Source organism: Phoenix dactylifera, chromosome 16, assembly GCF_051530095.1.
Source record: "Phoenix dactylifera cultivar Ajwa chromosome 16, Ajwa_hap1_PhDact_Kaust_v1.1, whole genome shotgun sequence".
Lineage (NCBI taxonomy): Eukaryota > Viridiplantae > Streptophyta > Magnoliopsida > Arecales > Arecaceae > Phoenix > Phoenix dactylifera.
The window spans coordinates 22,610,320-22,636,065 of NC_143205.1; the positions used below are offsets into that span (position 1 = coordinate 22,610,320).

General features: G+C 40.7%; 3 protein-coding genes across 7 annotated transcripts; 1 reads left to right on the top strand and 2 right to left on the bottom strand.

Annotated features, from left to right (window-relative positions):
* The first annotated feature begins 5,632 nt into the window (after positions 1-5,632).
* LOC103714909 (auxin-responsive protein IAA10-like) lies at positions 5,633-9,923 on the top strand. Of its 5 annotated transcripts, none has more exons than XR_016398688.1 (7): positions 5,633-6,301; positions 7,093-7,421; positions 7,747-7,849; positions 8,144-8,209; positions 8,570-8,660; positions 9,061-9,184; positions 9,303-9,923. XR_016398688.1 is itself a non-coding variant. In XM_089927782.1 (5 exons), the coding sequence occupies exons 1-5, from the start codon at positions 5,859-5,861 to the stop codon at positions 8,592-8,594; spliced, it is 966 nt and encodes a 321-aa protein (XP_089783908.1). In that variant the 5' UTR covers positions 5,634-5,858; the 3' UTR covers positions 8,595-8,966. The 5 variants fall into 5 exon arrangements, 2 of the variants coding, with proteins under 2 accessions (XP_089783908.1, XP_089783907.1); XR_016398687.1 differs by having other exon boundaries at positions 5,636-6,301; positions 8,144-8,205; positions 9,061-9,209; XR_016398686.1 differs by having other exon boundaries at positions 5,636-6,301; positions 8,144-8,205.
* A 3,030-nt stretch (positions 9,924-12,953) lies between these two features.
* LOC103714896 (putative voltage-gated potassium channel subunit beta) lies at positions 12,954-16,867 on the bottom strand. Its single transcript, XM_008802345.6, has 4 exons — positions 16,173-16,867; positions 15,764-15,907; positions 14,995-15,159; positions 12,954-13,270 (listed from the first exon to the last, which is right to left on the bottom strand). Exons 1-4 carry the CDS (start codon positions 16,752-16,754, stop codon positions 13,157-13,159), a joined length of 1,005 nt encoding a protein of 334 aa, XP_008800567.3. The 5' UTR covers positions 16,755-16,867; the 3' UTR covers positions 12,954-13,156.
* A 3,293-nt stretch (positions 16,868-20,160) lies between these two features.
* LOC103714910 (putative 4-coumarate--CoA ligase-like 8) lies at positions 20,161-25,067 on the bottom strand. The gene is made up of 6 exons (XM_026807624.4): positions 23,683-25,067; positions 22,367-22,553; positions 22,064-22,209; positions 21,904-21,971; positions 21,364-21,466; positions 20,161-20,644 (listed from the first exon to the last, which is right to left on the bottom strand). Exons 1-6 carry the CDS (start codon positions 24,676-24,678, stop codon positions 20,507-20,509), a joined length of 1,638 nt encoding a protein of 545 aa, XP_026663425.3. The 5' UTR covers positions 24,679-25,067; the 3' UTR covers positions 20,161-20,506.
* Positions 25,068-25,746: the final 679 nt, after the last annotated feature.

Consider the following 25,746-nt stretch of genomic DNA (forward strand, 5'->3'; position numbering starts at 1 on the left):
CATCCCTGCTCTTGGCTGCCTTCTTCATTTATCGCCGTGGAGGATGATGAATTGGCTTGTGCATGTCTCCACCGATCATATACAACTTAGATAGGGCTATAACACCACTTGTCAGGCTCAGTGGCATGCTTTGATACCACTTCATGAAAAAGAAGGCCAAATGAGTTTTGGAACAAGCTCTATTTCACATTAAACCAATATGCACATTGGCAATTTGTGTTTCACAAACGCCCAAAATCGGTGCATGTGGTTCTGAAACAGCAACAACGAAAAGAATCTCTTCCCGAGGTGAGGGATATGGGAATACAACAAAGCATACAAGCAACAAAAAATCATCAATAGACAAGAGATCAAGGTTTTATATGGAAAATTACATTAGGAAAGATCACAGAACTGTGTCCAATCAATCTTCCACCATCTCCAAGAAACAATGCGATTACAAGGTTCAATTTTTCTTCTTGGCTAATCCAAGGATCGTAACATCAGTAGACTCCCGATCCGCAATGACAATATTCAAAAGAAACCTCTCTCGGCCAATAACATGAAGAGACGGTACAATTGGATCACAACATCTTTGGGGGACACCTAGAGACTTCTGTATACATCAAGATATACAAGAAACTCTTGGTACACACAAGTGATTCATCACCATAAAAAGGTGAGTTACAAATACATAAGGTTTTGGAATAGAATCCTCCACATGGAGCTCTCAAAATCTTTTGAACAATTCCAATATGGAAATATCAAGAACCACTACCACGAACTCAGAGATGGAGCTTCACAAAGCCACACCTTTTCCTAATTGCCTTCTTCTTTGTTGAAATCACCACTTGTCTAAAAAGCTTAAGCTGATAAGATGAGGTAGATTTATTTATATATTTTTTATATTTTTTTACATCCTCCTTCTCCCAAAGCTATAGAGTTGATGGGGCTTCCTTCACCCAGTTCTCCCAATAGGCTCTCCCAAGAGATAGAAAGGTTCTCTTTCAATACCTTGCCAGTTCCTCTCAACAACCATGCGGCGCTTGGCCTTAGAGTTGGAAAATGAGTGGTTCCGAGGGAGGAAGGGACTCACACTACCACCAAAAAACTCTAATTTCTTTCCTTTTTGTTCCTTTTCTTTTATAAGAGAGGATTGGAAATTTGGAGTGAGCTTTGATCGTTTTCTTTTTCTTTCTTTCTTCTTTTTTTAAAAAAAACCAGCTGCACCCACAACTCTAGTTTGAGTAAAGCCAGGGAGTCTAGATAGAAGATGTTGCGCAGTGGTAGAAAGGCAACAATATAGCATGTCCATAGGACTTCTTTGAAGTATTTTTTTATACTCTTGTGAACCAGTATTAATTATACAGTCACATCTTCTCATGAGGGGTGATACCCAACACATGGTAACCATCTAGCTCTCTCTCCACCAGCATCTTAAACAGAAGCCATCACTCTAGTTCACCCAATCCTCCACTGATCATGACAGAGATTGGCCATGTTTGGGAGTGCATATACTTCCATTTCCACACATCATTTATAATTTTTTTCCAAGGAATAGTAACTACTACTGTTGGTCGCAGGCACATATGAAAAAGTAGCAGTCTCATATAAAATAATATCATGGCGTATCTTGGGCTCATCATGACGAATATCCTCTTGCGGGCCCCCACTTAAGGGCTGCTGGGCCTACCCCCGCCTCCCTCTCGACACCTCACCCCCAACCCCCCAAACCCCCTTTTTCTGTCAGGAAAATCTCTGGGCCCAGTTTGGCTGCCAAGGAACAACCTCATGCCACGTTTCGCCAGCATAGCAGGATTAACTCCATGGACTAAAACCCTCGATCCCCAGCTGTTCCCCAGAAAAGTTCCCTAAGGACGGGGCCCATATGTCGGCCCACGTGGAGCCCACTCCCTCACGTGTCGAGCCTCGGGCCCACAACCCTGTCGGCTTGTCGCCCGAGCCCGACGAGGAGGCGGACCCCGCCCACCACCACCACCACCGGCTTCCGAGACATCGCGATATTATTACCCACGAGATTTTCTAAGCGTTACGTCGCGGCACCTAAACATGGTTGGAAGCCGCGGTGGAGGCAATGGACTCCCCCCTTTATCGCTCGCCAATTCTTCTTTGGGGTCGTATTGTTTTCATGCTGCTTTTGTGTTATAATATTCTTTTGCTTCTCGAGAAGTTAATCCATAACCGGGGTAAGGTTATTTTCACAATTAACAATGGTTAGGAGGATAAGATTGAAGTGGAGCTTCGGAGGAGGATGACGTCCAGCCAACGAGGAGCGATGTGACTTCGTATTTGCATGATAGCCCAGTAGCCTCGAACATTAATGGACTTTCTACCTGTAAATCTTACATCATTCTGTTGTTAATTATATATGCTTTAATAACTAGAAGAGTGGAGGATGGTTTTTAGTTGGAAGTTATTAAAAAGAAAAAAAGAAAAAAAAAAGAAAAAGTAACTATGTTTTAATATGTTCCAGTGTGGTTCGGTTGTCTAAGTAGCTAATTATGATTTCCTTGAGGTAAACAGTCTAGGTTCCTTTATATAATACTCTTATATATGTTTGGATATTCTACTAAATGTGCTTGTCGAAAACGTTGCTTAATCCAAAATATCATGCAAATCAGAAATTATGTATATCTCAACATCTTTTTATAGTTTGCATTATCATTTAGAATATATAGATGCATTTAAATATTTATATTAAATGAAAATATGAATATAAATAATATTATACTTGCACGATGCCACTTCATTAACTGGATATCAAAGAATGGATGATCATTAATAACATGAAAAATAGGTGATTGTTGGTCATTGCGTACACATAAAAAGAAGAGAGTATCAATTGGTTCAATTACTAAAGTCATTGAAGATAGTTACCAAAATTAATAAAGTCATGGAAGGCTGGGTGTCAGTGACCTAAGTGGAAGTTACCTATTCATCATAATTCATGATCTCTATAGAACAGAAATGTTGGAAAGTTAAATATTAAATAGATAATTATATAGACATGGATAAAAAAAGGTTTTGAAATATTTGAAACGTAACATGTTTGGTGGTAACTAATTAGTAGTAGGTAAAATCATGAGCATGGAACAGCCTTTTAGATTAAGAAAAAGGCTCAAAAGAAGTAACTAAGAAGTCAATGTCTTCTTTTATTATTGTTCGATTCTCTTAGTTTTCTTTAAGAATGATAGTTTAAGTTCCAAAGTAGGAGAGCAGAAACAAGGGCTGCAAGTTTTTTTTTGTACAAAATAATGGTATCGAATACAGACAATACACATGATCAACATCCCTATATATATGTATGCGAAGTTCATGCACCAAAATGGAGCATGTTGGTGGTTAGAATCACGCTTGAGAGTGAAGAGAGATTTAGGATATAATTGGCTAACCTACAAAATACCGATATAAAAGGTGGGATTATATAAAGCATTAAATTTGATAAAGAAAATCTCTGCAAGATCCGACCCCCACCAGAAGCGAGCACGATCCATATGTTGGCAAGAGAATGCTGCAATAGATGTGCAACATGTGTTCCATAATAGAATTTTCTATCAATTCTATGGAAATCAAAGCATGCCACATAATAATACTTGATGCACTCGGTTTCTTTTTTTTTTTGTTGCTAAAATAGATGTTTCATACATCACGGGTGCGAATACATCCAATAGAATCGAAAAATAAAAAATTCTGAAATGCTTCGGGCATCTCTCCCTCTCCAGTCTATAAGGTGCCTTCTGAGTGGCTCGCTATATATACCGTCACCCAATCGGTCGTCCCGTTAGTTTCATGATATACATGGGTAGTCTAAAATGTAACGCTCTTTCTCACCATCGTCCAAATATCGTGGAGCAGAAGATACACTTGGCTTTACGCAACTCCAAACTCATAACATAGCATCCGAGGATCGTAGGAGGGTGAAGTTCCCATTTCTACCATTATTTTTGTTCTCAATTCACATGGAAACTATGAAAGTATTATTGTAGCCTCCATTAGGCAGACAGGCATCTTCCTTTGCTCACCTTTGTCTCTTCAGAGAAAGGGAAATTAGGGAATGCCACCCCAACCTCCTCGGGAGCCTTTTTGATGAGGACCACCACTTGCAAGGCCGGCCGAGCTGGTGCTGCCCCAGAACTGGTTTACCCTAATTTTGTATCATTATATTTCCTCTCCTGCCAGCAAGGTGGCAGCTTTTGCGGAGGTGGTCCAATTCCGGAATCGAAACAACTGTAGGGTACCGCTGCACAGGATATCGCCGACATATTCTCGATAAGATATTCCGAACCGAGAATTTGCCTCTTGACGACGTTCGCGAGTCGCACCACCGAGGGCTTTCGACTAGGGTGGCAATCAAATCGGATCGTGGATATACAAATTTGGCGAGTTAAAAATTTATCAATCTAAATTTGATTTATTTATTAAATAAATTAAAATTTTAATTTTAAATTAAATTTATTTATGAAATAGATAATTCGACTCGACCTATGTAACTTATTTATTAAACATATTATATGAATTAGACAAATTTTTTACCAATTAAATAGATTTTAAACAGTTTAAACGGGCCGGACCATAATCCGATCCAATTATTTAATGTGTCAGAATAGATTAAGTGGATCAAAAGTCTAAATATGAATCCAACCCATTTAATGGACAAGTTTAAATGGGTTGACCTATTTACGATCTAAATATATTTATATCAAACATAAATTAATATTTTTAGAGGCCCGACTCAGATTATAAATTACCATTTTTAGTTTTAATTTTTTTTGCCTATAATTATTATAATAATATTTTAAAAAAACGGCGTTAAGGTGCCGTTTTCTCTCAGTTCGGTTGCCATCCTGGTTGGCGGGGCTCACGGCAGCCGACAGTGGTCGTATCTTTCGCGCGAAAAAAAGCATTCACCTTCCTTGGCGAATCCACCGCTGGATCGCGCGATGGTCGCTTCAAGATCTGCGAACGCGGACGAACGGAGAAGTTCGGGGTGCTTTGAGAGGTGTGCGGGGCGCAATCCAACGGCAGCGTCCTAAGTCCTAACGTGAAAGATGCAATCCGAACCCCACGGCAGCGTCCGAACGTGGGGCCCGGTCTTTTTCCTGCCTGAGAGGAGCAGCTGAGCCGCACCCTAACAAGACGCGAACATTAGTCTTTGATCCAAGTCCCCTCCGTGGGTGTCCCATTTTGGGGCCATGTGGATCGGTGTGTGCATGCTTTTTGCCTCGAGAAAACTAAACGCGAAGACAAAGACAAAAGCGAGGGGCCGCGGACGGACCTCCAACCAGTCATTTGTTTAACCTCTTATCACGCGACAGTTAAATGGCCTAAGCCAAGGCCCTTGTAACGTTCTTCGCTTCCTTACTAGTGAAGATTTTATTAACAGTCATAATTTAATATTTTACTACTTATTTATAAATAATACAGTGATAATATTCTACCAGAAAGAAAAAATAATATAGTGAGTTTGATTAAATGAACACAAAAATTAACTTAATGCCGTACCGTATGTGATTAAATATAACAGAAAGATCAAAGCTTTGTTTGCAGTAGGCGAGTTTTGGGTGCATGCGTAGGTGCATCATATCCATTACAGAGAAGCACCAGATTACGTACCCAGTCCCACACCCATTGTGAACCCTGTCTCCTGTTCCCAGTTCCCTACTTTTGGCTCGTTTTTTCTCCTCGCTCCCGATCTTTTCACCCCCACACGACTTCCCAAACCCTCACTGCTTAAAAGGGGAATCACCACTGAAACCATCCTCCGTTCCCGTCACCGCTTTCTTTGAACCCTGGAAGAAGACTTCTCTGCGACCCACGGGGGGAGAGAGAGAGAGAGAGAGAGAGTTGGAGAGAGAGGGATGAAAGGTGTTCGCGGTTTCAATGGAGGAGCAGCCTCGTCGGGGTCGACTTCGGCGGCGGAGGCGGTGGAGGACTACGTGGGGCTCTCGGAGGCCGCCTCCTCGCACCCCGCCACCGCGGAGGAGGCGGCGGAGGAGGGGAGGAGAGATGAGGACGAGGAGGACCTGGAGCTGGGGTTGAGCCTGGGGGCGAAGAATGCCGCCCGCGGTGGCGGCGGCAAGGTGGCGGCTGCGCCGTGGGGGCAGTCTTGCAGGATTCTGACTGCCAATGACTTCCCTTCTCTGGTGTACCGTCCTTCGCCTAGGTCGTCCTCCACATCCTCCGTTTCCTCCTCCTCCTCCGCTGCTTTAGCCGGTGGAGCCGGCGGCGACGGCGTCGCCGGCACTAAGAGGGCCGCGGACGCCGTTGCTCCGGACGTCGTCGGATCCGATCACCCACCCAGGTGAGCGTTAGACTCTCTTTATTTATACTCTTATCGGATTTTTTTTTTTTTGCTTTTGCAAATGGGCTTTTCATGCAATGGGTTTCTTTGTTATTTTGGTTTATATTTCTCTCTGCTTCTTTTCTTCAAATATTTGTGGATTTTGTCTGGGTTTGATTTTTTTTTTTTTCTTTTAATGTTGAAAAGGAAAACCGTCCCGGTTTATATTCTGCTACATGATATTGTCTACCTTTTTTTTTCTTTTTTGGTTTTCTCCAAGCTTTTTGTTTATATTATATTCAATTTTATCTCTTTCTGATCTGGGTGATCCATGAAGTTGTTGTTGCTCAGGTTCTATCTAATTACTCTTATTTTTTATACTCTGCACTTGCTTATTCTTCCAATATTCTAATAACTAGGAACCCTTTTTTGTTGAAATATTTTTTTTATTACCCACTTGAGTTTTCCTTCTCAGTAAAGTTTTCTTTCAATTTATTTACCCTACTTCCTTCCCAAATAAGGCAGCATTATTACTACTCCTAACTTATTGATACATTTTAACTCCATTTTGGGAGCTCAAGAAAAGGTATCTCTTCAACTTAATGATATTATGCTTCAAAAAGAATGGGAAATGATGCATCAAGCCTAGTGATAGCATGACTATGCCAATCAAAAGAAAAGGGAGAGTAAAGGGAAAAAATAAATGAAAGATGAAGATATGGTAGGCATGAATTGTTGATATCTGGAGAATTCTTGGATTGCTATTTACTGTTTTTTTTTCTTTGCTACAAATAATTTGCATCTGGGAGCAGTCAGGCAGTGGTGGGATGGCCACCTATAAGGGCATTCAGGATGAACAGCTTGTTTAACCAATCGAAAGACAACACCTCTGGGACTAATTCTGCCGCCCACAAGAAGACCAACAGCAGCAACACCAATATGAAGGAAGCCAATGGGATCGATGGTCGGGATAACAAAGGGAGGGCTGCTGGGTGCTCTCGCTTTGTTAAGGTGAACATGGATGGAGATCCTATTGGGAGGAAGGTGGATCTCAATGCTCATCGCTCTTATGAAACCCTTGCGCTCGCTCTGGAGCTCATGTTTCACAAACCCGCGATGGCCCTCAGTACCTGTTGCGTCTGTAAGCTCCAGCCTCCTAAATTCCCTTGGTTTTGCTTTAGCTGTAGTTAAATCGATCTCTTTATGGGTATGTTCACTAGAAATCATATTAGCTGAAATATTGTAAGATGCATAAGATTAATAAGTGGTTATAGAAACATGATACCTTTCACTGTTGATTGCATGGTTTCCATAGTCCTACTGTTGAAGAGGTAAAACTGCTTTGAAGCAGTCTACTTGTATGTACAAAATAAGGGCTGAAGTTATTTCTCTTATTATTATTATTATTATTATTTGATAATATTGGCATGGATGAAATTTTGATTTGGTCAAAGTGGATGATGCAGATGGTGTGAAGGCCTCAAAGTTGTGGGGGGGCTCCTATGAATTTGCTCTTACTTATGAAGACAAGGATGGGGACTTGATGCTGGTTGGAGATGTCCCTTGGGGGTAGGCATTCTTTCCATTCCATACTTACAACAAATGAGCTAGGATGGCATCGCAAGCAAATTGCTTAATGGCAGCCTTCTTGCACTTGATGTTGGTATGGTGGTGTCTCCAATGCCATTTCTGTAGAAAAAAGTGCATAGGGTGCTTGGCTATGGTATTCATACATGACATAGATTTGCTTTTAGATCAATATTTCTGCAACTGCACAAGATGTTAATTCTTATTTTTCTACCTTACATTCACATGGTTGCGTGGTATGCAGTACTCTAATTCTGATTTGTGTGTTAAATACAGGATGTTCTTGGACACTGTCAAGAGACTTAGAATTATGAGGACCTCCGATGCCCGTGGGCTTGGTAAGTGAGTTTCTGCAATCAACATAGGAAAGTCAAGCTTTCTAGTATACTGATAATCATATATAAAAATCATAACTAGGTTCATATCAATCCAGACCATTATATATGGCACTAGACTTTGATGTGCCCTTATCAATATTCTTCTATTCTGCCAAAACTGAATATAAACATAATTAAGCATGGGGTATTCCAAAATGAACTAAATATCATGGCCATGGCTCATCCAAGTGAAAGTTAACAAATCTGATGGGACCGACCAACATGCCCCTTTGCAGTTTTCCTTTAGAATTAGATCACAGTTGTGAAGTTTTGGGCGGAATGACTCGATGCTGATATCTTTAACTCTGATCTGATTTTGCTGCAGCTGCAAGGTTCCAATCCTCCAATAACTCTTACAAGCCTTGAAAGGAGATGAAAGAACAAGTGCTGTTGACTAAATAGAGAAAAAGAAAAAGGTAGAGAAATAGAGAAAGACAAGGTCGTTTCCTTTTTGCTTTTCTCTCGGGTCAAGCCAGGATCACAACCATCCATTTGTGTTTGATTTTGGCTTAATGACCCCTTCTGTTAGGTGGGTTGCTAAGTACACCAACCAATATGTTTTCAATTTCTCTGTAGCTCCATACACATGACCAGTAACTATATGTGAATGGTGCTTCCAATACTGTAAGTATTGCTGCCTGTTTTGCTTCAAGATTTGAGGGATAAGATGAGGTTTATCTGTTTCAACATATCCAAGTGAAATAGATGATTTTGGATGTTCACTGTTGTTTCTCGACTTGCAAAAATTTTCCAGTATTTTTGCTCTTGTATTTGGCAATTCCCAGCTGCTTTTATCCGACTCTGCTCGTGATGCAGGGCGTCCATGAATCTATAATGCATATTTTTTGGTATCTTTGTGCCTGCTTCGAATGGATCTGGGAACATGGCTTTAGCTCTGTTTGAACCCTGCTGTACCTACCATCACCATGTTGGTGGAGAGGCATGTTCCTGAACTGTACCGGAGAGTACGATCTCTGGAAATCTAAGATGTTTTTCGTACGCCTTTATCCCATTATAATCAGGAAATAATGAAATCTTCTGCGTGCCTCTCATGGCAGAATTCTCTGATGGTGCAAGTTAAGGCTACCCGGGCAGTGTCTTCTCACTAAGACTATTTCTGGCCCACATTGATGAGAGTATCTGTTCTGTTGCTGTCGAAAGGTGTATTCCAATTACGTGGGACAATGTATCCACGCCACAAAACACAACGATGTGCCGGCAACTGGAAACGAATGTCTCATGACCACCTTTGGAGCTGACAGGGATCCAACTGAAACATTCCCACCGCATAGCAAATGCATGCTTCGGTACTGCGGAATAAAATGGTCGGCAGAGCAAAAAGGTGTGCTTCTGGGCCCTGCTAAAGAACTCAATTCTCACTACTGGGCCCCAGCATGGGCTTGTGTAGGGTGTTTGCAGTTGGACCTGGTCCATTTATAAATTTAGGATGCTTCCAGATCGGATTTGGTGGCCATTTGATTTCTTATGAGCGGTGGTCCCGGTCGAACGTTGGATACTAGTCGGATCTGTGACAAACTGGACCTGTCTGTAAAACCTGACCCTTGTTTTTTTTGGTTGTTGCTAGAATTGATCGCTCATATACACCTAGTATAGATGTATCCAAAAAAACACAAAAAATAGCAAATCTCAAAATGCTTTAGGCAGTTTTCTTTTTTCAACCCGCAGCTCCTCGGGAGTGGTTAGCAAGCCACCTAATTTGTGGCCCTATTAGTCTTTTTATAAATATGCTCGGCCTGAAAAGCAATATCATCACTTACCATGCCCCAAATGTCTCAGTGCTTTATGAATCTAGCCAATTACCATGGTCGAGTTGGCCTCAAGAAGGATTGCTCTAGCCTATAGAACATGCTATATACATAGCCCAGACCAGCCCATGCTGCCTTCAACTCTGCTCTCGGAATAGATGCGTTGAAGATCTGGCACCCTCCAAGACCTGTCTCTATTCATGATGGGAACCAAAACGAGTACGTCTGCAAGCTATAGGACGCTCCTCCTTTATGACTTGATTTTCCTTGGGTGCAACTCGCTGTAAATTAAGCGAGTAGGCCTGCAAGAGACGGTTGCATTTTACAACCTCTCTAACATAATCAATGAAGATTTATCCCTGGGTTAATATTCTCCTCCTCCTGTCTCTTTTTGCTCAACTTCAAACCTTCTGAGCACTTGAGATCTCAAATTTCAGAATGGTCGCAGTCTTCGTGTTCGGATATCTATCTACATCATACGTATATTGGAATTGTCTTCTGTCGCTGGAGGCTTCCTTTTATTCTCAACGGCCGTGGCTTTGTAGTAAGATAATTTAATTAGATGTTGGAAACAAATATATATATGATTTGATGTCAGCAGGGGGAATCATGCCACTCTTTGTTTTAGTCATGCCAAGCATCTTTTGAATCCTTAATTTTATAATTTTTGCTTGATTTGAATGAAATTATCGAAAGTAGCAACTGCAAATTAAAAAAAAAAAGAAGAATAAACGTGTCTTGTGTTTTACTGCAATTAATCTTAAATTTATTGACAATTTGACAGTTCTAATATGACTTCCTTTCTCAACTTTCCAAACTAACTAAACATTTCTGTCATCATTTTTGATAAAGCATCTCTATAACGCGCAATATTTGTTTCCTTGAATCTTTCATCGTAGTCAAACCTTAAGAGATACCAGAGAAGTATAAGCAGCCCACGGCGTCGGACTCGAAGAACAACGGATCTCTTGCTCGGGTTCGTCAGATTCTCTGTGCTCTTTCGGAAGGGACATGCCGATCATGGCATCTGCCTGAACGACACGGTTCAAAGCCCTGTTCTTCGGCTTGGCATGGCTATCGAGGTCGACATCTCAAAGCTAGGTCAAACCCTCAACCCCTCCTCCCTTCATTTACCTTTTCCCTCTCATATGAGAGCTAGATGACGAGATGCAGTTCAGTTCATCAGCATCGCTTGCGAAGGTAATTGCTGCGTGATAGATAATTCGAAGAAATCTATGTTCTCATGCAAGGTAAAGCAATCGACATTAGATTGTTCCAAAACGAAAAAGAAGAAGAAGAATCATAAGAAGATTCTTCTGAAGATCACATGATCCCCGAGGCAATTTTATACCACTCCAAGGATTCAGCCTTCTGCCTACTTTTTTCTGGTCAGCTGAAATTGCCTTTTCCTCGAAACGGAACTCAAAGACCGTAAGCAAATCTATGCTCAAGTGTTAATGATTTAAGCAGATGTAGGCTTAGCTCCAATCACTTGCACAGCAACAAAAACAGCTACTAATTACACTGAAGAGTGGAAGGAACGGAGGAGTGGAACTCTAAATAAGACTCCACACAAGGATTAGATCATTTAACTTGTCGTCATGAATTGAGAACAAGTGTCTGGCACTCAAACAAACAATCCTAGATCTTGCAAGTATTCGGAAACAAAATCATAAAGGCTTGCTAATTGTGAGTTGGAGCAACAGGTTCATAATTACTAATTCAAAGCTTAGAAAGTAATCTATTAATTACCTAAACTGGCAATACTTCTACTGAAAATTATGAACCATGACTCATTCCTATGCAATGTGAATCTCCTCAATATAGAAAGAAAATATAGCCAGAGATTGAAGAGGTTTTACGCCAATTTACAAGCCCATCAGAGATAATTACTCAAAAAATGTGGGCTCTACAGAAAAAAATGGGTCATATCAATAAGCCAGTCCAGCACTACCATTCCAAAGCCTAGCCTTTACAGCCAAGTCTGGGCTCAAGCTAAATCAGCTCGCATAGAGGAGACCTAAGGATTGGTTAAACCCCAGTTTCAGGTCAGCCCCAGCTGTACTATGAAAAATTTCAGAGATGAATGCGCATCCGTGTACACAGTATATGAAGATCTGTAGCAACACAGCAGCGTGAAAACCACACAAGAACCTTATAAATGGGTAACTTAAATGCTCATAAATGAAAAGAGTTATGATCACACCCAGGACTCAGCAAGACTAAAAATGTCTCAGAACTTCAGATTGGTGATAAGATGATGGGAAGCATAGTCCTCTCAACCAGGAAATGGTGGCTGAAAAGGGAAAAAGTTAGAAATCTGTCACATAAAGCCCAGTGGATGGAAAGAGCAAGTACTCACCCCCAAACAAAGGCCACAACAAGGGTCACTATGTTGGTCATGCAAGACAACCTAGATTAATACAAGACAATCTCTATACAGACAAAATCTCAAAAGAATCAAGACTAGAATTACTCAGATGCAGGCCCCACATCTAATAGATAATCCTCCTATAGTATAGCATAAACTAATATGCCTATCTCGTTTTACGTATAGCTCGATGGGATTCCCTTTAGACAACATTGGTGCAGAGTCTGGAATCACTATGACTTTGCACATCTAAATTGCATCGGATCAAGCTTTATAGTGCAGCACATAGGAGCAGAGGAAGACCACTACTGCTGCAAAGAGGCCTCGACTATCTAGAGATCTAGCAACCTTGAACTGACAGTATTTATTAGAGTTCAATCTTGCAAAGAATTAATAAGTAATCTAATTCTTTATCATCTCAACATGAAAAAACAAAATCATCAGCACAATAGAATTAGCCAACTTTTATCACCTTACCTTGGAACAACATAAGCCACAAAGAATACAAGATAGCACAACAACATAATACGCACCAGGAAAACATGGAAATTCAGAAATCTGCATCATAAAAATAATCTCAAACTGCCCTTCCATATCAGGCTTTAAGTACTATAAAAATGTCATAATGTCAACAACACAAATCCAATGTTTTTAATCATCTTAACAAGACCAATCCCAACAGAAAAAACATTCTCAAGTCTGATACATTCTCAGATGCACTCTATCATGAATCAAAAGTCAAAAAAGATAGGGTCTACTGGAATTGGTTGTGAATTTACCTGTATGATTCTGGACGCTTGGGCTTGCTTTGAACAACTGCATCAATCTTCTCAAGCACATCAGGTGTCAAAAGAGGAATTACATCAAGAGCTTTCATGTTCTCTATTATCTGTAGTATGAAAGTTTCAGTATTAGTGCATGCCAGAGAATAAGCATAAAGGAAGCATGAAAATTAAGGTTTTCACAAACTCAATGGCTATCACTGCCTTTCCAAAAACTGTGTCGCTAACTAAGCAGCAGGGATGAAACAAAGATGACCGGTGATTAACCAGTGATTTACCTATCCATACATGCACAACACAGTAAATACAAAAATACCATATTTGTCAATCAATACCTAGAGATGGTATGCATTGCTTTCAGTCAACATTTTCCTAGGCTACATGCTTCTTTCACCCACCTACATAAACACAGGCTCCTCTTTGCAGAGCCTCCTTTTGTACTGACTGCATTTTATCATACTATCTGATAAACCATATACTATAAGGCTATGTTAAATTGATTGAAGTGTCCTTTAATTATAAGTTATACCACATCTAAGTCAGTTATTACATTGCAAAATGGTTTTATGTCCATCATTTAGAAATACAACACCCTAAAGACTACAACAAAGAAAAAAACTAACTAGTCTATAGCTTATTTCTGCAAGCAAAGCCCCTTGGAATCATGGTGGATGACCAAAGTCAAAACGCTGCAATCAAGCCCTGGTATTCATCACTACCCCAGACAGATTTTCTTCACTGCTTTTCTTTCTTTGATGATGCAACTCCCTCACTTGACCTTGGTATTCATTTTTCTCTCTAAATCCTAGTTCTACCACATGTCAACCCCATTATTTTTATATCTATTTAATCTGTTTTACTAAAACTCGACCATCACATCCAAGAAATCCACTTGTGATGCCCTGAAGCCCTGAAATATCACTCTCACCCCTGCACCTGTCTAATCCTTTTGCAGCCTTCTTCAAGTTATTATATTCATTAACATTCCTAAATGTTACCAACCTAGTTCAGTCAACATGTATCATCTCCTCTTCTATCATTGTTTAGATAAGTGGCCTGTTATATTATGCATTCAGAACACAGCCAAACACCGACACCCAGAAAGACATCAGTTTCTTTTTCTTCCATAACAAAGTCTTGCTCAATTATATCTTTCAATATGTTGGCTTCCCTGCTTGCAAAATGATAAACTAAAGATTTTTCCTACATATTGCTCAAGACAAACAACAGGAAATTTTGTGAAAGTTGTTTTTATCTTCTAAAATATCCCTTGATAATGACAAGACATAATTATGGGGATTAAGATGATCCAATTTTAGTATTTGAATGAAACAAGAGGAGTACTTTCTCTATAAAGAGTATTGGAAATGGTTGGTTGCAACACTTTGATCGTGTTTATTAAATTTTCATAGTAACTTAACTGTCCTCAGTCCTAAGCTTGTTTATCACAAATATTTTTATATCGTACATTTCCAAAGCAATATATTTAGCAACAGCATATTTTGTCCAGGTACAGAGTAAACATTAAAAAGGTTTACATTTCCATAACAGTTTTAACATGTTTATTAATATTGACTAATTTAGCATTATTTAGTGTTCCTACCCTTTCCAGCAATTATTTAAGCATCTACCTACTGGCTTTCCAAGTCAGTGGAAAGAGGCAGAGATACAGAGACCTTCCCACTAGATAGATCAGATTCTAACAGTCAAAGTAACACATGTTCCGGTATACAGTTTCATGTTTATCGAATAGAGAAACAAAGATATCTTGCAAAAATTAAAATATAAAAAAAATTAAAACAAAGAAAATCAATATCAACATAATATGTACCTGACTCTCCTTAGTGGCACCAGTAATTACTGACGAAACATTGGGGTTCGACGCACACCAAGCAATTGCAAGTTGAGATAAAGGTACACCTAGCTCATCCGCTATTGGTTTCAGTCCGTTAACTTTTCTAAGCACATCATCTACCAATGATCTGCTTGCCAGATTCTGCAAGGCACATGATACCAGTCAGCAAATTCAACATACCAACAAGGTGTTAGCAGCATTTCACTAATTACCAAGTGTCGGACCTCCTAGCAGTAACTTCAGCACAGAACCAATCGAAATGAACAAAAATTCATCAAATACGAAATGAGCAATAAAACAGCAAAAGATAGAATATGCAGACATTTAGAAAGCAAATTTTTGAAACTTTATCAAGAAACTAAATATTTTACAACCACAGAATCTTCATCATGGGTTGAGCTCCATAATATGCATCAATCGCTTCCAAAAACGCATCCATCTTTCCAAAAGATTAGCGATAAAGGAAATATCCCTTTTCCAATAATCTCATCAATAAATTATCTAGAATTCACAAAACCATGTATTTGAATGTCACAAAAAAGAAGAAAAAGAAGAACAAAACCAATATCCAATATATTTCAAGTCGTAATCTGAAACAAAATGATGTTGAAGTTCCCAGATACAAGAACCATATTCATATCCTCAATTTAGGTCGTAAATTGCAGCCATTACATGAGCAAAGCGCCGCTTTAGAAAATTCACAATAACGGGCAACTTTAATTTAATTTGAAAGATTCAGGATTACCTTGTAGTTTTCCAAGGCAAATCGACTATCAGGTGGAATGTTCCCTTTGGTGTATTTGCCAGTAAGCACCCCAGAAGCTAGAGGACTCCATGTGGTAAGGCCCAGGCCGTAGGTGCTGTAAAGAGGCAAGTATTCGGCTTCAACCTGCAATTTCAAATACACGAAGCTTACTACCTCTATCGAGGATGGATGAATGTCGCAGTCAAAGGCATAGTCTTTTTCTCAATTTCGAATAATAAGGAGACTCGAATAAGTTGCGGAATCACGCTTTATTTTCTAAATCTTTAACGACCAATGAGATTTATCGCGATCGCCGTACTAATCTTGGATCCCGCTAGCTAGTGACGGACGAATTGAGAAGAAATTCCCTAGATTATAAAACAAGCACGATGGATCCTCGGAACCCTACCTTGTGACGGGAGAAGAGATTGTACTCGGGCTGCTCGACGATGGGTCCGACGAGGTCGAGGCGGCCGGCGACGGCCCAGGCCTCGGTGATCTGCTGCGCGGACCACTCGCTGGTCCCCCAGTAGAAGGCCCAGCCCCTGTCGATGACGTGGTTCATCGCCCGCACCGTCTCCTCGATGGGGGTGGCCGCGTCCGGGCGGTGGCAGTAGATGACGTCGACATACTCCATGTCGAGACGGCGCAGCGACGCCCGCGTGCCCTCCACGATGTGCTTCCTCGAGAGGCCCTTGTCGTTGGGGCCGGGGCCGCCCCAGAAGATCTTGGTGGAGATCACCAGGTCGGAGCGCCGCCACCCGAGCTCGCGGATGGCCTGGCCCATGATCTCCTCGGCGCGGCCGTTGGCGTAGACCTCGGCGTTGTCGAAGAAGTTGACGCCGTGGTCGCGGCAGCACTGGAGGAGTGCCTTCGCTTCCTTCACGTCCAGCTGGTTCCCGAAGCTCACCCATGATCCGTACGACAATTGGCTCACCTTCAGCCCCGATCTCCCCAAATTATTGTACTGCATGTTGCCTCCTGCCACCATTTCTCTCTCTCTCCCCCCCTCTCCGATCCGATCTCTCTGCGAGCGAGAAGGGTTGTTCGGAGCGAAGACGGAAACAGGCGGCCGGGGGGGCGTTTGGAGGCTCAATAGACTTTTTGAGGGGAAACTGCGGCGGGGCCTGGAGGTGGGACCAGAAGAAGACGGCATACCGAGCGAGCGGATTAGGTCTGGTGCGCGGCGGAAGAACGAAAGAGTTTACGACGAGGTCGAATGCGATCCGCGTGGAGTCTACAGATTCGTGCTGGACGTAGTATTGTTCCGATTTGCTGACACGACTCTTAAAGTCGTCGTGCTATTCGTTCGGGGTTGGTGGAAGCCCGGTGTTTCCTGAGGATTGCGGAGCTGAGCCGCGGAGTCTGGGAGCATCTGCCGTCCGCCCCAAGAATTCTTGCGAGCCAGGGGTCATGTTTGGGGATGCGTCGTCGATTTCGGCAGAGCCGCCAGCTGGCAATGCCTTTTCTTTTATATTTTTTTCCCCTTTTCGGAGATCTGATATAATTTCTTCCTATAATTTCTTCCAATGTTGCCCAAGTTATGCTTTCTGGAAAGTTCTGCGATCGACCCATAAAATTATATTTTTACCCGAAGCGGTCCTTCCGCCCACGAGCTTCCGGCCGAGCCTCGGGCTTCATGACCAATTTTTTAACTTTTTTTTTAAAAACTAATAATATTATTTTAAAATATATTTGAAAACAATAAATAAAAATAATTTAATATGTCAAAGATCTACTGTATACCTATTATTTCATTAAGTTTATATTTTTAAAATAATTATTAATTAAGTCTACATATACATTTAACAAAAATAAATAGCGAAAAAAAGGTCAAGATTTAAATCTTTAGCCTGAGTTTAGCCCACTTGGTCTAAGTGTTTAATCCGAGCTTACCCAAAAGGCTTCGTGCTCGAGTAGATCGGACAAGCCTCCTGATCGGTAGTCAAATGATAATAAATAAAAGAGCCAATCTTATAGAAACTATTTTTCATTTTTTGACGTAAAATTAGAAAATGAGTGCGCTCTACTTTTCTATGAGATGACATATGTCTACAGAGAAGTTAAAAGTATTGTGGCAAATTGGTTTAATGAATCAGACACTATACTTGCGACCTTGTACTTGCCTACTCCCATCCCCAATTGCTTAGTTTTCTATTATTAGATAGTTTCTAACCGAGATTACGTATTTTTGCATCATTAGCCAGCTTGCAATCCTCACGTCACTATCTTGCCATGGATTTACTGTATTCTGGTCACTGTTGCTCTTTAGAGTAGTTGGACTCCAAAGTTGTCCATCCACTCCACGTTGCACTCCTTGCTTGGATACCTCAATGAACTCCTAATGCAAGTATGCAATTAGAAGAACCAAATTTGTTTCGAGATGGCCATTTTACCCTCTTCTAGTTGTTCGTAGTGATTCGACGTTAACATTGGTTAAAAAGAAATAATAAAAATGCCCATAGAAAGATACAATTTACTTTGGCCACTTGCAATGCAGTATAAGCCTACCCTTAAAATATCGTATTCAAGTCTAAACCCTAACTTCCAAAGAGCATAAGTTTTAAATTTTAATTTAAAAATACTTATTAATGTGATTTCATTTCAAAAACACCGTAACTTGCACGATGCATTGATGTTTCGATCTTGTCTTTCATGGAACCCTATAAATATGTGGCTAAGTGGCTTACAACGTTATTAGAAGTTTTGGACCTTATTATATCTCACAATCTGTCATGTTAGGTATGTTGTATCCCACAAATATAAAGAAATGTCAAAAAAAAGAGAAGGCTTTGTCTATAATGTATGTCTTTTTTGTGCATACTTTACAGATTTCCCTACTTCTAAATGATTTTTTTTACAATTTTAATATGGAATGGAACCGCAAGAAAAGTGCCAATTACAATGTGACATGAACAAGAGACATTCACAAGTCATGCCAGTATTACTTTAATGAAAGGATTTGCTGATTAGATGCAAACAATGCTATAACCACAAGGAATCATTCGAAAGGATATTCTTAGCCATTCTAGATGGAAACAAGGACTTAGCACCAATGAGAATTGAACCCTTAGGTCTCTAAGTCTGTCTAAGTTTATGCCATCCATGTTGGACACTCATAGTCATCCGAAGTATAGGGTTGCAAACAGGTCAGATCAGTACAAGCTTGACCCCGATCCAACCCAATCTCATATTTGAATCATGATTCTTAACCTAGATCCAACCTATTAGCTGATAATGTCAGGTCAGGTTTGTAGAAAGATTTTAGATTCAACAATTCATTTGAGGTCAGGTTAGGATCAAGCATGACCGAGACTAAACCCAAAATAGTTGAGTTCAGGTTGGGACTGGGTTAGATTGGGTTTACAGTTCGAGTTGAGTATTTCTCTATTCTTTTATAGCTAAAATATAAAAATTAGTAATTGAATATAAAATTATTAAACATGTAAATAAAACTAAAAACAATCAACTTAAACTTATTTTTTATTCAAAAACTTTTAATGTCGTCTAAGTAATTTAACATTCTTAAGTTTACAAACTATGATTTTTATGAATGTTTAGATGTAATTATAAGTGTAAATAGATGAGAGGAGATATAGTTGTAGAATGAAAAAGATGAATTAATTTAAAGGAGAGTTTATTCAATAAATTGGAAAAGATATTTAGAGTGAAGAAGGAGATTTTGTCATACCAAGCTTTTTTTTTTTTTATTAACCCAAATTGGAGATGGATGACATACAAACTTAGGTAGGTTGGGACGGGTTGAAAATTACGAGACCAAGACTTGGCCTAGAGTTTAGTTGGATCTAATTTTTAAACCTGACCCAACCCACAAGCTTTCAAATATGGATCAGGTAGGGTCTAATTCGGTTGGAACCTGGTCGGGTTGTAGGCTGACCCAACCCATTTGCAGCCTTAATCTAGCATCACTCTAGGGAAATAGAACTCGTTTACCTTGCTTGCCATGAAGGGGATGATCCCGCTTTGCTCTCTGCCTCTCTCTCTCTCTCTCTCTCTCTCTCTAGTCTCTCCTGATCCAGCCATCCAGGGTATCTAAAATATTTGGGATAACGTTTTGTACTGCATGGGTGTTATACAGTTTTTCTATATATATATATGAAGTGGATTTTAACTTGCAATGGCGGCAACATCAATGACCTCAGAATGGCTGCACGATATTTCCCCAAGCTCTGCAGGTGCAATCTTCAGTTAGTTATGGTTATAGGAGATCCATTGGATTAAATAAATTTGAACGGGATATGTGCATGAACAACTGCAGTCAAAAGAATCATTTTTCAACATTTTTGTTCTCCATTCAATCAGAATTTTCTCAGCTTACAAGGAGACAAAGATCCTTCTTGAAAGTTCTCATGAAGAGATACGGATCCTTCGACAACAGTAAACAGAAACCTCCTGTAATTGCCAACTACACATCAAACTACTACGATTCATGAAGAAAATAGCACTTACATTTCTCACGGTGATGTGCATATTTTTGTATTGTAATCATGCAAACAAAGATTTTGGCAGTCATCATATAGAAGCCAATGACCATTAAGTTGAATTTTGGATGATGTTTATGATGCCAAACATCATGAAGTTGATTTTTATATAATGTTCATGATACAAATTAAAGCATCAATCAAGCAAATTAACCACCCATTGCAGTCTATAAAGACTGAATATTCTGTCTTCAAATCCCAGGCAATCCAAGGAATGAAGATACTGGAGAATATATACTTTCTATAGCTTTGAAAAAATTTCTATCTTCTGATGCTGCATGACTGTATCCTTTAGATGCCGCCGGAGGATCTTTCCTGAAGGTGATCTTGGGATGGACTCCAGAAACAATACTTTCCTGATCTTCTTGTAAGGGGCAACCTAACAGTATTCGGAATGACCGTAAGTTGTAGTATATATCAAAAAACTGATATAGTTATTCTCAGAAAAGCATTGATATTTGCAAAATAACTTCGCCTTATTATGTCTGCAATATAAGGAGGGACCATAAGGGTCTCTAGTAATTGAGAAAAGCATGAAGGTTATAGTAGATACAAGTCTTCATTGTCCTTGCATTTGCTTATCTGCCTTTTATAATAACAACCATACGTGCAAATTTCTGCATTATTTGATATTACGTACTCTTGCATTCATTAATAGAAGGATATAATGCAAGAGTTTGGTTGCGTGACCTCTGATTTCTTCTAGTTTCCTATGGATGATACCCAACAATAGTCTACTCACATGGTAAACCATTCTAAAGTTTATTGTATTTCATAGGTACACACTATACTGGCAAAAATATTGGAACAACCAGGATTCTCTGTGGTGCAGCCCATGCGCTATAAAATGTTGTGCATCCTAGGATGGATGCCTTAAGAAGATGGGTGGCCATCAAATAACGGCGTAGGCCGTTGCTCATGTACTACCTTATTTGATGGCCATCCATATCTTAATGGCGGTGATCCATAGCTGCATAGCACTCTGTGATCCGTGCTCATATGTCCGTGCGCTCAAATGACAAACTTGAGAGACTTGTCCAAATAGGTATCTAGTTTGGCCTATGGATAAACATGAAATGGACCAGGTTGAATAAATACCTTGTTCTCCATGAAAGAAAGGACATCATCTTCTTTGATTTTGCTCCCTGCCTTTCTAACTATGCATGCCGTTGGAATCTCTCCTGCCTCCTCATCTGGATACCTATATGTACATAAAGATATCACCATTTAGCACAACCTTTCATACAAACGAAATAAGTAAAAAATTCACATTGAACTATAGACATATGAGTTCTATATTATATCCACGTACGGGATCAACAGTGATACTATATTGCGTTTTATATAAGCTTGAAACAAGTTAATCGAAAAACTTCTTAAACTTCTATGTAGAGCACCCTCTCTAAGCCAATGGGTTCTGCAAACTTTGATCATCTTTTCCATATCTAACTATATCAAATTCGATAGCTAATGTGATATTGTTTACATTCGTACTCGATCAATGGCATCATGTTAGGTTAGTTACCATCCAGCTGCCTATAGAAACTAAAGTAATTCCAGATTCACAAATAATTAAGAAGAATAGCCATAACAACAGCAAGAACTGCTACTGTTGCTACTAATTAAATCTACACTCACGATGTCACAGCTACATCGAGAATATCTGGATGGGTGGAGAGAACCTCTTCAAGCTCTGCTGGGGCTACCTACAGCATCTCCAAACAGCATTAGTTAGATTGCAGCTCCATAAAGGGCTTGCTTGCATCTACAGTGGAGACTAAAGTAAAAAAGCAGTAACCTGGTAAGCTTTGTATTTTATGAACTCTTTGATCCTCTCAACGACGTAGATAAGCCCCTGCCTGTCAATGTAGCACATATCCCCAGTGTGCAGCCAACCCTCTCCATCAATGGCCAGAGATGTGGCTTCCTGGTTGTTCAGATAACCTACAGAAATGGTGCAAGAAGCCTCATACTCTTCTTGCATCTATAAATAAAGATATCTGGAAACTATACGTGCATATGTTTTTGTATGCATATATGTATGTAAAAATATTAATTTGCATGCATGCGTGTGTGCGTGTGCCGCCGTGCACAGGGTCACCTTGCATAACTGGAGGCCCCCTGAGATACAATTCGCCGTGTTCGTTTGGTGGAAGAGCTTTCCCCGTACGCACGTCAACGATCTTGGCCTCCATGGTGGGGATCAACCTTCCAATGGAAATTTGCAATCTATCTTCGAGCCCATCACAAACTGTTATTGGACCGCTCGTTTCGGTCAAGCCATAGCACTGCACCACCACACAAAATTTTTTTAATAACAACAGATAAATGTTTAATTCGATAAAACGCTACAAGGACATGCACACGTATAGCACATATATCACATCTGTTTAATAACGTAGGCGATTGACATGTAAATGCAAACAGATGTTTCCTTGATATAAATCAAGTGGTCCAAGTGGGAATTTTACTTGTAAGATGATGCGTCTATTTCAAACTCTTTTGATTTTTTTTTAGAACATTATAGAATTCCTTGCTATTCTCATTTCCGTATTCAAAATTTTCTTAGAAGATTCATTCTCCCATGCCCCCATCGGAATCCATTCTTGCGCTAGTCTTTTTCTTGTTTTAAAACTAAGGTATTGATGATATTTTTTTTTTTTCCTGATACATCGGCAATTCATAAAATTACAAAGAAGCAAAAAGTGCAAAGAAGATGGCATAGAGTCGTGTCTGTTCTAAATGACACCTCTAAAATGATGGGCCGCATAGAAAGCTATTCAGTCCCTAGCATAATTGGCCTTTCTGTACATATGAGTAGTGCAGAATGAAGTACATTCACTTAGAAGACAACGAATATCATGATACCTATCTTTCAAGTTGGAAAATTGTTCCATAAATTGAACCCTGTTCACAATAAACACTAGAGCGGCATTCATTTTTTTTGTTATCAGTCAGATGTGGTGGTTTTAGAAGAAACGGTGTTGTTAAATGCTAATAATTAATGTGAAAAATGATAGCCGTTAGTTCCCATTACAAAGACTGTTATAACATAAATAATGGTTGTTACTTTTATACCTTTTCTAAATAAAATAATATTTTAAAATTTGAAATTCATTTTTTCCTAAAAATGATTATATGGTCAAAAGTTAGCATTTTTTAATTTATTAGATAAAAATAATCATTATTATAATTTTTATAATGATAAATGACGGGTTTGATAGTGTGCCATTTAGAAATAGATTGGTGCAATGCAACAATTCAATTACAGATTATATATAAATATTTATTTGATTGCAAAAAAAAAAATTAGGCGCGAGTATATATATCCTCCCTCCAACCTCCTCCCTCCGATCACACCATCCAACGGTGATGATTGGATCTATGACGAAGGATGCGTGAGAGAGCGTGTGTTACCTGAGCGAGCTTGATGGCGGGGTAGCCGTCGGCGAAGCGCTCCATGTGCTTCCTCGCCAGCGGCGCCCCCGAGCAGACGACCTCTTTGAGCGACCCCAGACCGTAACCCTTTGCCACGCCGGACGACCTCGCCAGCTGCACCACCATCGGCGGTACCGCCGGAAGCCGCGTCACCCGGTGCTTTTCCACCGCCTTCAGCAACTCCTCCACCGCGAACCGCCGGAACACCACCACGGTCGCCCCCGCAGCCACCGCCCCGCACACGAACACCGAGAACCCGTACATGTGGAACAGCGGCAACACGCACGCGTACACCTCTTCCCTCCCCCACACGTGCCGCAGAACGCTCGCCATCGCCACCAGATTCCCGTGCGAGCTCACCACCCCCTTGCTCTTCCCCGTCGTCCCCGACGAGTACATTAGCACCGCCGGATCGGCCGGTCCCACGCCGGCGAACTCGATCGGGACCGTCCGATCGACGGAGAGCGATTCGAGGAACCGCTCGATCAGGGTTAGCGGGCGGGGGAGGAGGCCGTCGAGCTGGGGGGCGAGATCGGCGGTGGTGAGGATGAGAACGGGGTTACAATCCTGGACCTGGGATTGGATCTCGCGGCGGGTGTAGAGGAAGTTGGCGGTGGAGAGGACTGCGCCGAGGGACAAGACGGCGAGGACGAGGGCGGGGATGTGGAGCGAGTTGGGCGAGACGAGGAGGACGACGTCGCCGCGGCGGACGCCGAGGGCTGCGAGGGAGCGGGCGGCGGCGGCAACGAGCGCGCGGAGGTCGGCGTAGGTGAGGGTGGCGCCGGTCGCCGCATCGATGAATGCGGGCTTCGAGGAGGAGGAGGAGGAGGACGCGGAGTAGGAGAGGAGGAATTCGGGGAGAGAGAGAGGTGGGATTGGTGGTGGAGTTGATCTCCATGGGCTGCTGTAGATGCCAGTAGAGGGGCAGAAGAAGGCGCTCTCTTCTTGTCTAATATTAAAAGAGGAGCCCCCCATTCTTCTCTCTCTCTGCGACTCTGAGCGTCCTCCGAGAAGCAGCGATAAAAAGGTGGGTGCCGGGCACAGGCAGCGCAGCGGTGGAGGGATCCAAGCACGAGGGATGATAGTTGAGGCGGCATGGAAAGTTTTGACTGCACGTAGATATTGACAGATGTCGTGAATTGAATCGAATATTGAGTCTCTCTTCAGCGAACTTGTGACGGTGTCACCGGAGAGTTAAAGGCTGCCATGTATTCACAGAAACGTTGATGCTGCCCGGAGGATGCTAATGATCGGCTGGATTCAGCAGGTACCACACCTGCGGCGTGAATGGGCACTACCTCTTACTTTAAAATATTCAGATATAGTGAAAAATAATATTAAGTTTTAGATAGGGTATATTTAGGCTAAAGAGCTTAGAGATTGGATAGTCATGACCGATCACTTCAGAAAATTTCTGGACGTCAGAAAAAAAAGAGATGCCTGAGATGTATTATTTTTAATTTTTTTTGAATATATCTATACTAGAAGTATACAAGCCATCTATTGTAAAAAAAAAAAAAAACGTTAAAGGGTGCTGCCGATGCCATTTATGGCAAATGGGATTGAATGTCTCTCTCTGTTGACGGAATGTTTGAGTGGTTGCTAAGGAGTGTTGATACGTTCCCGGCGTCCACGGCTCCCTCATCCGGCCGACGGTCCAACCTCGAGTCCATGCCAGGTTTACTCTAATATACCTTCTTTTATATATATATATATATATATATATATATATATATATATATATATATATATATATATATATATATATATATATATATATATATATATATATCTAATCAATCATCAATAGCTAATTAAAGATAAATTCCAGTTTTCATATCAAATGTCCATATATACATAAGTCAAAAGAAAGTACATATCTACTAGCTAATTACATCATGATCACTCTATCCCATAATCCCCATAATCATATATCATCACCTGCAAAAATGTAAATAGTAGGAGTGAACTAACAGCTCAGTAGGCAACATCATGCAATAAAGTCATCATATAACATGTCATGATGCATATAAAAAGCAGCTA